At 38.0% G+C, this 13,514-nt stretch overlaps 2 protein-coding genes and 1 pseudogene across 3 annotated transcripts in view; 2 read left to right on the top strand and 1 right to left on the bottom strand.

Annotated features, from left to right (window-relative positions):
* LOC112007104 (DNA damage-binding protein 1a) overlaps positions 1 to 13,514 on the top strand; it is a 33,219-nt gene that overhangs the window by 11,614 nt on the left and 8,091 nt on the right. For both annotated transcript variants that reach the window (XM_024039407.2, XM_065781051.1), the window contains 7 exons: positions 95 to 201; positions 351 to 459; positions 4,157 to 4,357; positions 4,455 to 4,670; positions 4,986 to 5,096; positions 5,500 to 5,775; positions 7,937 to 8,211. In XM_024039407.2, coding sequence (XP_023895175.1) covers positions 95 to 201; positions 351 to 459; positions 4,157 to 4,357; positions 4,455 to 4,670; positions 4,986 to 5,096; positions 5,500 to 5,775; positions 7,937 to 8,211 — 1,295 coding nt within the window. The remainder of the gene's footprint in view (positions 1 to 94; positions 202 to 350; positions 460 to 4,156; positions 4,358 to 4,454; positions 4,671 to 4,985; positions 5,097 to 5,499; positions 5,776 to 7,936; positions 8,212 to 13,514) is intronic.
* Positions 8,962 to 9,798, bottom strand: LOC136070726 (cytochrome c oxidase subunit 3). Its single transcript, XM_065781059.1, is given in 14 exon segments — positions 8,962 to 9,020; positions 9,023 to 9,049; positions 9,052 to 9,103; positions 9,106 to 9,164; positions 9,167 to 9,233; positions 9,236 to 9,289; positions 9,291 to 9,370; positions 9,373 to 9,411; positions 9,414 to 9,507; positions 9,509 to 9,608; positions 9,610 to 9,664; positions 9,667 to 9,705; positions 9,708 to 9,755; positions 9,758 to 9,798. Coding segments are annotated over 14 exon segments (807 nt in total). The 5' UTR covers positions 9,792 to 9,798.
* On the top strand, positions 11,324 to 13,283 carry LOC136061154 (DNA damage-binding protein 1a-like; annotated as a pseudogene).

The raw sequence follows: 13,514 nt of genomic DNA, 5'->3' as shown, positions 1-13,514 counted from the left end.
TAGTACTTAGTTTTCCAAAGAATGCTAGTTAAAATTGCTCATTGATGTACCGTGTTTTCTTATTCTTTTTCATTATATTGGTGTGCAATTGAAGTCCATCACAAGAGCCTATGGAAGAGTTGATGCTGATGGTTCTAGGTATTTACTTGGTGATCATACTGGACTACTTCACCTACTTGTTATAACCCATGAGAAAGAAAAGTGAGTTCTTCTGACTTCTATTTATGATTAAACAACATACTTTGGGAAAAAATCTGCTTGATTACAAACCGAAGGAAAGCATTGTTTCTAATTGTAAATTTAGTGCCTTGCGGGAATTTTCTAAATCTGTCATCTACATTCCCTTGTAGGGTTACTGGACTCAAAATTGAGCTCTTGGGCGAAACTTCCATTGCATCTACCATTTCATATCTCGATAATGCATTTGTATATATTGGCTCAAGCTATGGAGATTCACAGGTGTGTTGGTGCATTTATTCTTCATATATTTTTGAGTTTTTTTTTTTTGATAAGTAACTACTTTATTAAATAAAGAAAAGAACCCTATTATACAAGATGTTTACTAAGGGCATACAATCAAAGCCCTTAGTGTACAATGGTCCATCATATCTAAAAGAGAGAGAAAGAACCCGAAGCTAGCAACCAATCTAACAAAGATTTAAAGAAAAAGATCTTATGATCAAGAATAGTCTGTTCATATCTCTCGAGGCTTCTAGCTTTTCATTCCTGCCAAATACTTAACATTAGACAATGTGGCACAACTTTCTAAACATCAATGCTCCGATGACAACCAAACCAACCTCGCCATGAAGCTAATGTATCCAAAACTGTCTAGCTCTCTGCGGCATAACCCACTGAACTCCAAACAGACCAAACACCATAATTCACAGTTCAAAAGCTGCAGGGCAATGAAGTAGTAAATGGTCAACACTCTACACTCCCCATTACACTTGCACATATAACATGAACCTACCATGATAATAGGTCTTCTCTGCAGATTGTCAACAGTCAGAATTTTCCATAACACAGCAGTTCACTAAAATAAAGCGACTCCAAGAGGTACCTTTGATCACCAAATAATTATCCATGGAAAAGACATGGCACAATTGGACATTAAAGAGCAGTAGCATCCTCTAACTTCAAAGCTCGACCCTTAGCTGGCTTCCAACATAGTTGGTTTTCTTCAATCCCTATCACTGAATTAGAATAAATAAGATCCATGAAGGCCGACAATGGTTCCAATTCCTAGTCCCACACAGCTCGTGAGAAATTCAAATCCCAGTGAAGAACCCCTTTACATAATTTCAAAAATCCATTACAGTTGAGTCCTTGTCTCTACTTATTACAAACAATTCTGGAAAAACCTCCTTTAACAAACAATCGCCACGCTACAAATCATGCCAAAACTTCACCCTGGTTTCTTCACCCACCTCATACTGAAGATATTGGGAGAATGTCACCCACTCCCGCCTTATAGATTTCCAAAGACAAACACTGTAGGGATTCCAGACCACAGTAGAGCATCAACCCCTTCATGCACTCCCATACTTCACCTCTAACTCTCTCTGTGCCATATCCCTAAAACCACTTTCCAAACAAAGCTTGATTGAATTTTTTCAAATTTCTGACAGCCAACCCCCCATCTTGGATAGGTGCACAAATCTGTGTCCTGTTAACCAAATGGAAGTTGGACTCCTCACCTAAACCAATCCATTAAGATTGTCTCTGTAACTTCTCAATACGGTTAACTATCTCAGCCAGCATAGGAAAGATAGAAAGGAAATACGTAGGCAAGTTGAAAATTGTTATCTTAGTTAATGTAATGTTACCACCCTTGGATAGATATAGCTGCTTCCATCCTGCCAACCTCCTCTCCGTCTTTTCAAGAATAGGATTTCATTTTGTCTTCACTTTAAATTTAGCACCTGACGGAAGACCTAAATATTTTATTGGAAAGTTTGACTCTCTACAGCCCAAAATAGCCACCAACTCCTCCAAATTAGGAACTTCCCCCCAACTGGGACCAACTCTGGCTTACTCAGATTTATCTTCATGCCAAACATGGATTCAAACCACACTAACACATGGTGCAGGTGTATGAACTAATGAGTCACGACATCCAAAAAATTAGCATGTCATCTGCAAAGAGGTGAGACACCATCAGTTGGTTTGCTGAGGTGCCAACCATGAATCCCAAGAGATGACCACTACTCATAGCTGAATGCATCGTTTTGCTTAGAGCCCCCATAACAATCTCAAAAAGCATCAGTGATAGTGGATCGCCTTGACATACCCCTGAGAACTTCCGAAAAACCACTAGGGCTACCATTAATCGAAATTGAAAATATCACTGTGTAAATACAGAAGAAACTCCAGCTGTCATTTTTCCAAAAACCCAAATCCGGTTTGCATAAAGCCCTTGGAACTCTTGACTTCAGTCTGTTTGTCAAAAACTCATTAGCAATAAGGATGAAGCCAAAGATCTGTCTACCCTTCACAAAAGCATTCAGTGACTAGAGTTTATTTTTAGGTAGCACCACCCTTAATATATTGGCCAATACTTTGACAATAATTTTATAGACCCTGCCCACAAAACTGATGGGCCTACAATTCTCCACATACACTGATTTTTATTTTTTGGGGATAAGGGCAATGGAAGTAGCATTGAGGCTCTTCTCAAATTTACCTTGGGCATGAAAATTCTGGAAAATCTCTACTACCTCAACTTTGAGAAAGAAAGCCACCATAGAAAAACCATAAGGTCTGGGTGCCTTATCTCCGTTGAAGGGTTTTTTTTTCCACCCCCAAAACTTCTTAATCGAAGGGTCTATTCAACCACACAACATTCTCCTCTAATATCCTTGAAAACTCCAGCTTGTCCAATACTGGTCTTTGGTATCCCTCCAGAATACAAGTGCTTACAAAATTGTGTAATAGACTCAAATATGGTTGCTGGATTGGTAGTGAACTCTTCATCAACCAACAAATTGGTAATAGAATTAAATGTTCTGGGAGAGTTGGCTACTTGATGAAAAAATTTTGTATTTCTATCCCTATTCCTTAACCAAAGCACTCTAAGCTTGTCTCCAACAAATCTCCTCCAAGACAGTTGTCTTTTCGAGCTCAACTTGAAGCCAATCCTTATCTAATTTCTCCTCAACTGTAAGAAGTCGACTTTCCCCAATGTTGTCCAGCTCATTAAGGTAATGCCACAAATTATTTCTCTTAATCTCCACAATCCCAAATTCTTTGTCATTCCATTTTCAAAGCTTTCAGTTTATTTGCCAATCTGAAACTCGGAGAACCTTGAAACTGGTAGGATTCCCCCCACCACCACCTGAGAAATTGGATCTGAATTTTCATTTTTTCCCTAGTCTTAAGTGATCTGGACTCTCCGAAATGTTATTTCAACCTTAAATTTAAGCCTATAGCCTTTATTAGAGATTGACATAATGAAAATGTGGTAATGTGTACTATCCATAGTAGATATCTGGAACCCCTAGGTTGACACTTATGGAACATATTCTACAAATGTAGAGAGTGCTCCCCTGTTCCTAGTTGCAACCTCAAGTAATTTAACATGGTATTAGAGCAGGAGGCTTTGAGTTCTATCCCTGTCTCCCCATTTAAGATCCCACGTGTTGGGCCTCACCTATTAAAATGAAATTTGAGCCCACATGTGTGGGGAGCGTTAGAAGTATGGGGTTAAATGATTAAATTTACCATTTCCCAATAGAGCTTTAGGGACAATTGGTAATTTAATGCGGCAAAAGAATTTGACTTGGTAATTGTACTTTTGATATGTTGGTGCTAATTTGCATCTAGCAGGTTTTGAATATATTTTTCTTACCTATCAAAAAAAAAAAAAAAAAAAAAAGAATTCAACTTGCTCCTTTTTTTCCCCTAAAGAAGCTTACAATGACAAGCAGGTTTTTATGTGAGGATATGTTTGCAACCTCTTGCTACATTTTTGTGTATCTGCTTTGCTTTATTGCAATGTTAAGCAAAAGGCATTCTAATTCCTTCAGTATATGGCTTAGTTAGGGATTTTGAATATGTTGTATAATCTCAATATGACTCATGGATTTTAGTTGTTTATTGTTTTAAGGTTACTTGCAATATCAGATATTAACACTTCATAATGGTGTGCATGCAGCTTGTAAAGTTAAATCTTCACCCTGATGCAAAAGGCTCATATGTGGAAGTACTGGAACGATATGTCAATTTGGGGCCAATTGTTGACTTTTGTGTTGTGGACCTTGAGAGGCAAGGCCAAGGTCAGGTTGTAACTTGTTCTGGAGCTTATAAAGATGGTTCTCTTCGCATAGTTCGAAATGGAATAGGAATTAATGAACAGGTATGTTTTGGCTTAGCAGTTTACTTTTCCCTCAAACCCTGTAAGCACTTATATAATAGCAATATGTTGATGCATGTATGTATATGAAATCGAATAGGCTTCAGTGGAACTTCAAGGTATCAAGGGAATGTGGTCACTAAGATCTTCCACAGATGATCCATTTGACACATTCCTGGTTGTAAGTTTTATCAGTGAGACACGAATTTTGGCGATGAATATTGAGGATGAGTTGGAAGAAACTGAGATAGAGGGCTTCTGCTCTCAAGTGCAGACCCTATTTTGCCATGATGCTGTTTTCAACCAACTTGTACAAGTAGGTTTTCTAACTGTTTTACTTATCAATCTATGACTTCATCTACTGATAAAAATATTTTTGGATGATTTGAATCCAAACTAGATGAATGTTTTCTATTAATTTCATTTTCTTGAGGCATTTGTTTAGGCCTATATAATTTGATTGTGTCATGGAAGATGTGGAGATGAACAATTCCTTTAGCTACAATTTTATTTACTTGCATTATATGGGTGCAAAAGTATTATTTGTGCACAAGGATTAGAGTTTGAGCTTAAAAAGTCAGTAAATGGAATGAATTGAATGCTCCATCTGGCTAATTAAATGCCTTTACAGGTAACTTCAAGCTCTGTGAGACTGGTCAGTTCTACATCTAGAGAGCTACGGAATGAATGGAATGCTCGACCTGGCTATTCAATTAATGTTGCCACTGCTAATGCCACCCAGGTTAGTTTACCCATTTCTGTACTGTCATGATCTGATCTTTCCATTATCTTGTAATTTTTGTTATTCTCCTAAAAAAAAGTCAATAATGCATTTCAATAACATTTAAAAAAAAAAAAATTTATTAGTTAATTATTCTTGTAACTCCAAAAATTATTTTTTCAACACTCCCCCCATAAATTAGTTTGTTCTTTGTTTTTAAAATCTGGTTCATCATATGGTGCACTTCTTTGGGTGGGCATGGATTGAGTTTTGAGAATGTACCTCCTACAATATTGCAAATAAGTGGAGAACATAATTGCTGTTTATTGGGCACTCTCTTACCTTTTTCGGATTGTATTTGTAAACATTTTGTGTTGTCTTTGTAAAATAAATAACCAATTGATGCATCGCACTTCTATGACAGGTTTTATTGGCAACTGGTGGTGGCCATTTGGTTTATTTAGAAATTGGAGATGGGGTCTTGACGGAAGTAAAACATGCACAATTGGAGTATGAGATCTCATGCCTTGACATAAACCCCATTGGGGAGAATCCCAACTATAGTCAGCTAGCTGCTGTTGGTATGTGGACAGATATTAGTGTGCGGATATTTTCGCTTCCTGACCTGAATCTTATCACTAAGGAGCCTTTGGGGGGAGAAATTATACCTCGCTCTGTTCTTCTTTGTGTCTTTGAAGGGGTATGCTTGTGTTTGACCTTTATTTTCTTTTACTCTTGCCTCAATTCTTTTAAGGCATTTTCTTTTTAATGAATAACATTCTTATTGATGTAAAAAAAGAGCCAAAGTACTCCGGGGGGTATGCAGGGGAATAAGAAAATCAAGTAAATTAAACTCTCAAAGTACAAAGATCAAGCATATCCAGGAAAGAACAAATAGAGAGAGATCCTAAAGCTAACATCCAATCAAACAAACTTTGAAAAGAAAAGGCTTAAGCTCAGGAAAGTCCGTTCACAGTCCTCAAAACTTTGAGCATTATGCTCCTTCCAAATGCACCACAGCTAACAACGTGGAATGGCTTTCCAAATAGGTATATTCCGATGATGCCCAAACCGGCCTTGTCAAGAAGCTAGTAACTCCGCAACACTTTTCGGCATAATCCAGGAAACCCAAACAGCCCGAGCACCATAGACCATAACTCTGTGGCAGTAGGACAGTGAAGGAGTAAATGGTCCATAGACTCCCAACCTCCCCCCCCCCCCCAAGCACATTTACACATATAACACTAGTCTATCACAACCATTCTTCTCCTTCTTAGTTTATCTATCGTCAATATTTTGCTCCCCCCCCCCCCCCCAAGCACATTTACACATATAACACTAGTCTATCACAACCATTCTTCTCCTTCTTAGTTTATCTATCGTCAATATTTTGCCCAAAGCCAGAGTCCACATGAACAAAGCAACTTTGGGTGGCTCCTTTGACCTCCAAATGCTTCTCCAGGGAAAAGATATATCAATAATACAAATCAAAGACTGATAATACCCGTCAATCTCAAACCCCCATCTTTTAGCTGACCTCCATCAAAACTTGTCCTGCCCTTCTCACAGGAATAGAGTAGATTAAATCCATAAAACCCCCAACTACTCCAACTCCCGATACTGCATAGCTCTCACAAAATTTAAATCCTACTGTAGGGCACCATTGCAGAACTTTGTAAGATCCATCACTGAAGCCTCTTTATCCTGACTAGGCCAAATAACACTGGAAAACCTCCTTTAAGGAAGGTTTTTTATAAAATAAAAAAAATTCACAATTATTAGTTTTTATCTAAAACACAGACAGTCTGTGTTCATGTTAAACACAGACTTGCATAGGACCTAACTGCATTTGTGTGTGTATTAAAGTTGGGACATTTTCTGGATACATTTGAGACACAGTAAGCTTAAAGTTGAAAAGAAATAAAAAATGGAAGGCTTGAAATTTTGGAAAAGTGTGATGATGCATGATGACCTACTGTGAGATGGGACCTGGTTTAATTCAAGGAGGAGGGAGTCAATGAGGTTGTAGTGACCATGGTGGCAGAGATCATAGGAGCCTTCTCAATGCATTCATGGCATAGGGCGAGGCAGTAGAGTTCAGAGGAGTGGACTCTGTCCCTGATGTTGGGATGAGGCCATCAATCCTGGAGCTTTGGTGGTGGAGGCTGAGCTACCTCTGCTTCTCTCTCTCGGTTTTTTTGTGTTGTGAGATTATTGTGGAAGGGGTGTTTTTCTTTTTTGTTCTTAAGCAAGGAAAGTGAGAAGAAATCATAGCCTTGTAGAGGATAAAGAGTTTTCTGAGAAAAAAAGTATTAGTGGATGGTTCCAGCCAGTTAGCGCCATAAGATACTGGGCCTCTTTATATTTTTGAACAATGTGGCATTCCTTATGGAGAAAAGGGCGATTCAATCCTAACATTAAAGAGATTATATTTGCTAAAAGAATTTATAAATTCGTAAATAAAATTAACACACAAACTTTATTGCATTTAAACCTAAAATTGCATGTGCACACACATGCGCGCACATGTATATATTGTTGTGTTGTTGTGTCAGTGTCAACGGTAGTGCTTCTTAGGTTCTTATTGCACCTCAATGGGAGACCATGCCTTGTGAGGCAGATGTCACTAGTTTGAATCTCCCCTTCCCCTCCTGCTCAAATACTTAAAAAAAAAAATTCTTATTGTAGACTTCTAGAGGAATTTCAATGGTAATCTTGACATCTATTTGAACATTAAAAAAAGGGGCGGGGAGTGACATCCAATTAAGTTAATGAACATTCTTCTTCAATTCATTAATTATATGCTTCCTAGTTTTTCGCACCTCTCAAGTTTGTATGTTTTTTTTTTTGGTTTCTTTCAGATATCTTACTTGTTATGTGCCCTTGGAGATGGACATTTATTAAATTTTCTATTGAACACAAGTACTGGTGAACTAGCAGATAGGAAAAAGGTCTCTCTTGGGACCCAGCCTATTACTCTTCGCACTTTCTCTTCCAAGAATACTACACATGTATTTGCCGCGTCAGATAGGCCAACTGTTATCTACAGTAGCAACAAGAAGCTACTTTACAGCAATGTTAATTTGAAAGAAGTTAGCCATATGTGCCCTTTTAACTCTGCAGCTTTTCCAGACAGGTATTTTCTCTCCACCCCTCCCTTCTAAGTTGGCCAGTACCCAATCAATATAGGATAGAGTTGGTTAATAATTCTGAATTTATCCTCTTATGTCCAATTTACATTTGATCTGGTATATCTTGATTTTATTTTGGAATGCAACACATTTCTATTCATAAAAAATTAGTAGGTACGAGCTAAATTGACTGTATTGTCTGGACTCCTTTATGAGGTTCAAATACCCCTCCCCACTTGTAACAATTGAATTATAAAAAATAATTAAATTTCTTTTGTTTGGTTGTGAAGAATAAAAGAGGTAGTTTATATGAATGTACCAATATCCCCCCTATTATTTTGGGGGTAATTTTTCCAATAGAATTTGACTACAATGACTTGGTTTTTTTGGTTCAAGACGAGCTTAGATCTTAAGCACACATGAAAAAAAGAAAAGGAAAAAAAGAGAGAGAATACACAGAACAATAGGATTTTACCAAGAATCGTCAGAGTATTCGGTGGTGGTTGGAATCTTCTCTGGTTGCTAAGAAGCAGTGAAAACTCACACAACGAGGATCTTTATGTGGTTTTTATTTTTTATTTTCTCAGAATGTTCTTCACTTCACTTTAAAGAAAAAAAAAAAATTTAGTATTGTTGTTTTAAACACTCATGTTTTGGTGGGCCCAGGTAGCAACAACCAGCCACACCCTTTTCTATCCGCTTTATATTTTGCCCAACCAAACGGCGGTAAAGTGTTTTCACTCATCCATTTCTCTCTATAATTTTGAGACAAATAGGAATAACCGAACCACATCTACAAAATGCCAGTACCATCTGCTTCAAAGCCAATGTGAAACTCCTTGTTAGATGACCAAGATATTGGCAAATACCACATACCACATATGATTGAGAACAGACTAAAGAGTACCTATAATCACATGAAAACCATGAAAGCCAGTTGCTAAGAAAAAGGTTGAACATAAATACTATCCAAATAGTGAAAGGGTGCTTTATAATATTCCATTCCTTGAAAGCCATGAATACTAGACCAGTGAATACTAGATCCAGTGAAACGGTAGCTACTAAAGCATAAACTGCCCATTTCTTCCTTCCCCACAAGTGTAGCATGATGAGCCCAAGTTACGGCAGCTCCAGATGAAAGGAGAATAGCGCTATTAAGAAAATGATTTCCCAAGGATCTAAAACCCAAATTCCTTTTGGGGCTAAACCCCTCTGATCTCCACTGTAGCCGTAGCTGCCAAAGAAGAATGAGAAGAATTCCCCCCCCCCCCCCCCCCCCCCAAAAAGAAAAAAGCAAAAAAGGAACATAACCTCTGATACTATAAACAGAATAAAACCATACCGCAGCCCTAATTGTACAACTTTGGTATGATGTCCTTTCAAAGTGGATTTGCATAGAACAGCGTCCACCATACAACATCTTATGTAGGAGAAATATGAGGCCCAAACTGAGAAGGTTGCACCCCCTTGAATTGGGTGCATGTACATCACACCTTTTAGGTGGTTGTCCAAGCTTAGAGTGAACCCAAAATAGGACATGGACTTGGATTACCAAATGATAAGAATGCCTCTGAGATTCAATCATAAACCACTTTGCCTTGGTTGTATGTAAACCCCCCTTCACCCCCACTCCCTAAAGTGTTAAAGAAGGGCTCTTTGGGCCTATCCCTTTTCACCCCAACAAATGGAGCCTTGAGGCTAGCTCAGCGTGGAATAGTACAATCGAGAGGACTGAGAGAGTTTTGCAGGGTTGAAGAAATTGTATCTATCAAAAGGGGGTAGGGCGACTTTTATAAAGAGCGCTCTCTCAAGCTTGCTTGCTTATTACCTCTCTTTTCTATTCCGGTTAGTGTAGCTAATAGATTGGAGAAGGTGCTACTTGATTTGAGAATGGAGGAGGAGAAGAAGTTTAATCAGTTTACTAGAAGATTATTTGTTCATTTGCTAGGTAATTTCAACCAAGAACTACTGGGGAAATGGTTGTGGAGGCTCATACAAGAGGATGGTGATTTGTAGAGAAGGGTGGTAGTAGCTAAATATGTGGTGGAAGAGAGGGGGTGGGGTGTTAGGAAAGCGATTAGATCAAAGTTACAGATATATATTAAATTCTTGGTTGGTGATGGTAGAAGATTGTCTTTTTGGTTTGATGTATTGAACCATGGACTTTTGTTTTTGTGGTATTTGAAGTGAGATGGGTAATGCAAATCGGTGCCTAGGCTGTTTACATGTTGGAGGAGTTGAAAAGGAAACGTAACTCGTTATGGGGTAGTATTTGGAATGTGGTTCCATTATGCCATATGTGGATTATTTTGAGGGAAAGGAATAGGGAAAATTTTAGAGATCGTACCTTTCAATTGAGAGAATAAAGTCTCGGTTTGTCATTACTTTATTTTCCTAAATCTTTGTAGATGATAGTAGACCTTCTTGTGCTGTTGATTTTTTGGATTCTTTGCACTGGTGATTTGTTTGTAGGAGTAGCTGATATAGCTTGTGTTCTTAAAATTGTTTCCCTGACCTGTTGTAAAATTACTTTAAAATTAATGCAAATATGAAATATCGTTATTACCAAGAAATGAACATTGGATCAAATTAGTAAACTTAATTGTCAAAATCTTAAGTGCTACATGTCATTTTATATCTTTACCTGGAGAAATATCTGTTTACTTTTTTTCCTATAGTTGGGGAATAATTTTATTCATTGTTTTTAATTATTTTTCATAATTGCTCATCCTGAACATGACTCTGTGCACTTCTTAATGAGTTGCTGTGATAAAGCGGTAATATCTGGATTCTGGACAATGATGGATTTCTGTTTTCTTATTTTGGCCAATATGGGGGAATTGGCATTAACAGCAAAAATATACCTACCTAAGCAAGTTTTTATAGGTCAAAATTGTTTGACCATCTTTTTTATTTATTGTTGCACCATATGAATTATATTGGAAGATAAACAGATAGTGTACCAAAGTTTAGGGGTTCTAGGCAATAATTTGCTTCTGAATGGATCAAGTATGCTAGTCTGAATGAACCTGTCCGGTCTGTCCACAATAAAGCTGCTAATTTTTTTTTTTTTTGTTTTTTTTTTTTGTTTGCAAGTATAAAGCTGACTACTTCTTGTAACAGTGATATTCCCTTTGTAAGGTTTGTCATCCTTGTTAACTACACAATTTTTTCAAAAGATGCAGGAGCAGTCCAGGACCTTTGCTATTTGCAGTCTGAAGTCAAACCAGTCCAGTACAGAAGATTCTGAAACGCACTATATCCGTCTGCTGGATGACCCGACCTTTGAGTTCATATCCACCTACCAACTTGACACCTTTGAATACGCTTGCTCCGTCCTTAGTTGTTCTTTCTCTGATGATAGTAATGTGTACTACTGTGCTGGCACTGCATATGTATTGCCAGAAGAGAATGAGCCAACCAAGGTAATTGTGACACTACTGATCCCTTTTTCTTATTTAATTTTTAATTCCCCAAAACCTGAAATTAGATATGATGCTGTCATTCCAACTTTTGTTTTTCCTTCATGAACAATTTTTAGGGCCGAATGTTAGTTTTCATTGTTGAAGACGGGAAAGCTACAGCTTATTGCTGAGAAGGAAACCAAAGGATCTGTTTACGCTCTGAATGCTTTCAACGGCAAGCTGCTGGCTGGTATCAATCAAAAAATCCAATTGTACAAGTGGATGCTCCGGGAAGATGGTGCTCGTGAGTTACAATCTGAATGTGGACATCACGGACACATACTTGCCCTCTATGTGAAAACTCGTGGAGATTTCATTGTTGTTGGTGAACTGATGAAATCAATCTCCTTGTCAATCTACAAGGTAAGTGATAAGCCGTCAATATTTTAATACCCTATCATTTACCGTCAAGACATTCAAAGTAATGCTTATTGTCTAATGTCTACTACTCCAACAGCCAATGAGCTCTAGCTGAGTTGCACCTCCTCTTCCTGTACTTACAGTTACAGGGAGAGGAGGGGGTTGTGGGTTCAAAAAAGTTATCAATCGAAAATAATATACAAGTCCAACATTATACATGTCCTGTTTGCTTTCCGCTCAACAACAAAAGACTCCCCTATTTGGGTCTTCAAACATAAATTTTTAATGCCTTCTTGGCCAGTGGTTTAGGTTTTACCATGATTCTTATAGCTAGCCTGTTTTCTTCCTGTTTTCCTGTTTGTTTTCTTGCTTTCCGCTGAACAACAAAATACTCCCCTATTGGGTCTTCAAACATAAATGTTTTCATGTCTTCTTGGACAGCGGATTAGATTTTACGATGATTCTAATAGCTAGCCTGTTCTCTTGCTGATTAATACACAACTGCTCGTTGTTTCCAGCATGAAGAAGGTGCAATTGAGGAGCGAGCCCGTGACCATAATGCAAATTGGATGTCAGCTGTTGAGATTCTTGATGATGACATTTACCTTGGTGCTGAAAATAACTTCAATCTTTTGACTGTTCAGAAGAACAGTGAAGGTGCCACTGATGAGGAGCGGGGCCGTCAGGTAGCTGGCGAGTATCACCTTGGAGAATTTGTCAATCGATTCCGACATGGTTCCCTAGTTATGCGCTTGCCAGATTCTGATGTGGACCAGATTCCAACTGTCATTTTTGGTACTGTTAATGGTGTAATTTGAGTCATTGCTTCACTTCCTCATGAGCAGTATCTCTTTTTAGAGAAGCTTCAGTCGAACCTGAGGAAGGTGATAAAGGGTGTTGGAGGGTTGAGCCATGAGCAGTGGAGGTCATTTAACAATGAGAAGAAAGTAGTTGATGCCAGAAATTTCTTGGATGGAGATCTCATCAAGTCATTCCTTGATCTCAACCGTAGGAAGATGGACGAGGTTTCAAAAGCAATGAATGTTACAGTTGAGGAGCTTTGCAAGAGAGTTGAAGAATTGACGAGATTGCATTGATTTTGTAACCTAGTTGAAGGGTTTTGTTTTTTTTCCCCTCACTTGTAACATTTTGCAGATTATATCTTCTTTTGTTTTGGCATATTTGAGTACATAATGGTTTGTAAAAAATAATTTGTCCTGTATGTGTATTATATCCATGATCATTTTAAGCTATCATCTTTCGTTAGTAACCATTGGTTTGGGTGCATACAAAGAATGGCTGTTACTCTTGTGCTTCAGCCTGGTAAGAAGTCAGATATAAGGCTGCTGTGGTAATTTGGTGGAAGCTGATTTGGTTTCCACAAATGATCCCTAGGTATGCCTTTATATGTTGGTTAGTGATGAAACACAGGTTGCTTACAAGAGATTGATTGGTGAAATGGGGAGTACAAAGCGATGTATTGT

This window comes from Quercus suber, unplaced genomic scaffold (assembly GCF_002906115.3).
Source record: "Quercus suber isolate HL8 unplaced genomic scaffold, Cork oak 2.0 scaffold_255, whole genome shotgun sequence".
NCBI classification, from domain to species: domain Eukaryota; kingdom Viridiplantae; phylum Streptophyta; class Magnoliopsida; order Fagales; family Fagaceae; genus Quercus; species Quercus suber.
The sequence above is the reverse complement of the archived record's forward strand: the minus strand, read 5'-3'. Positions and strand labels throughout refer to the sequence as shown.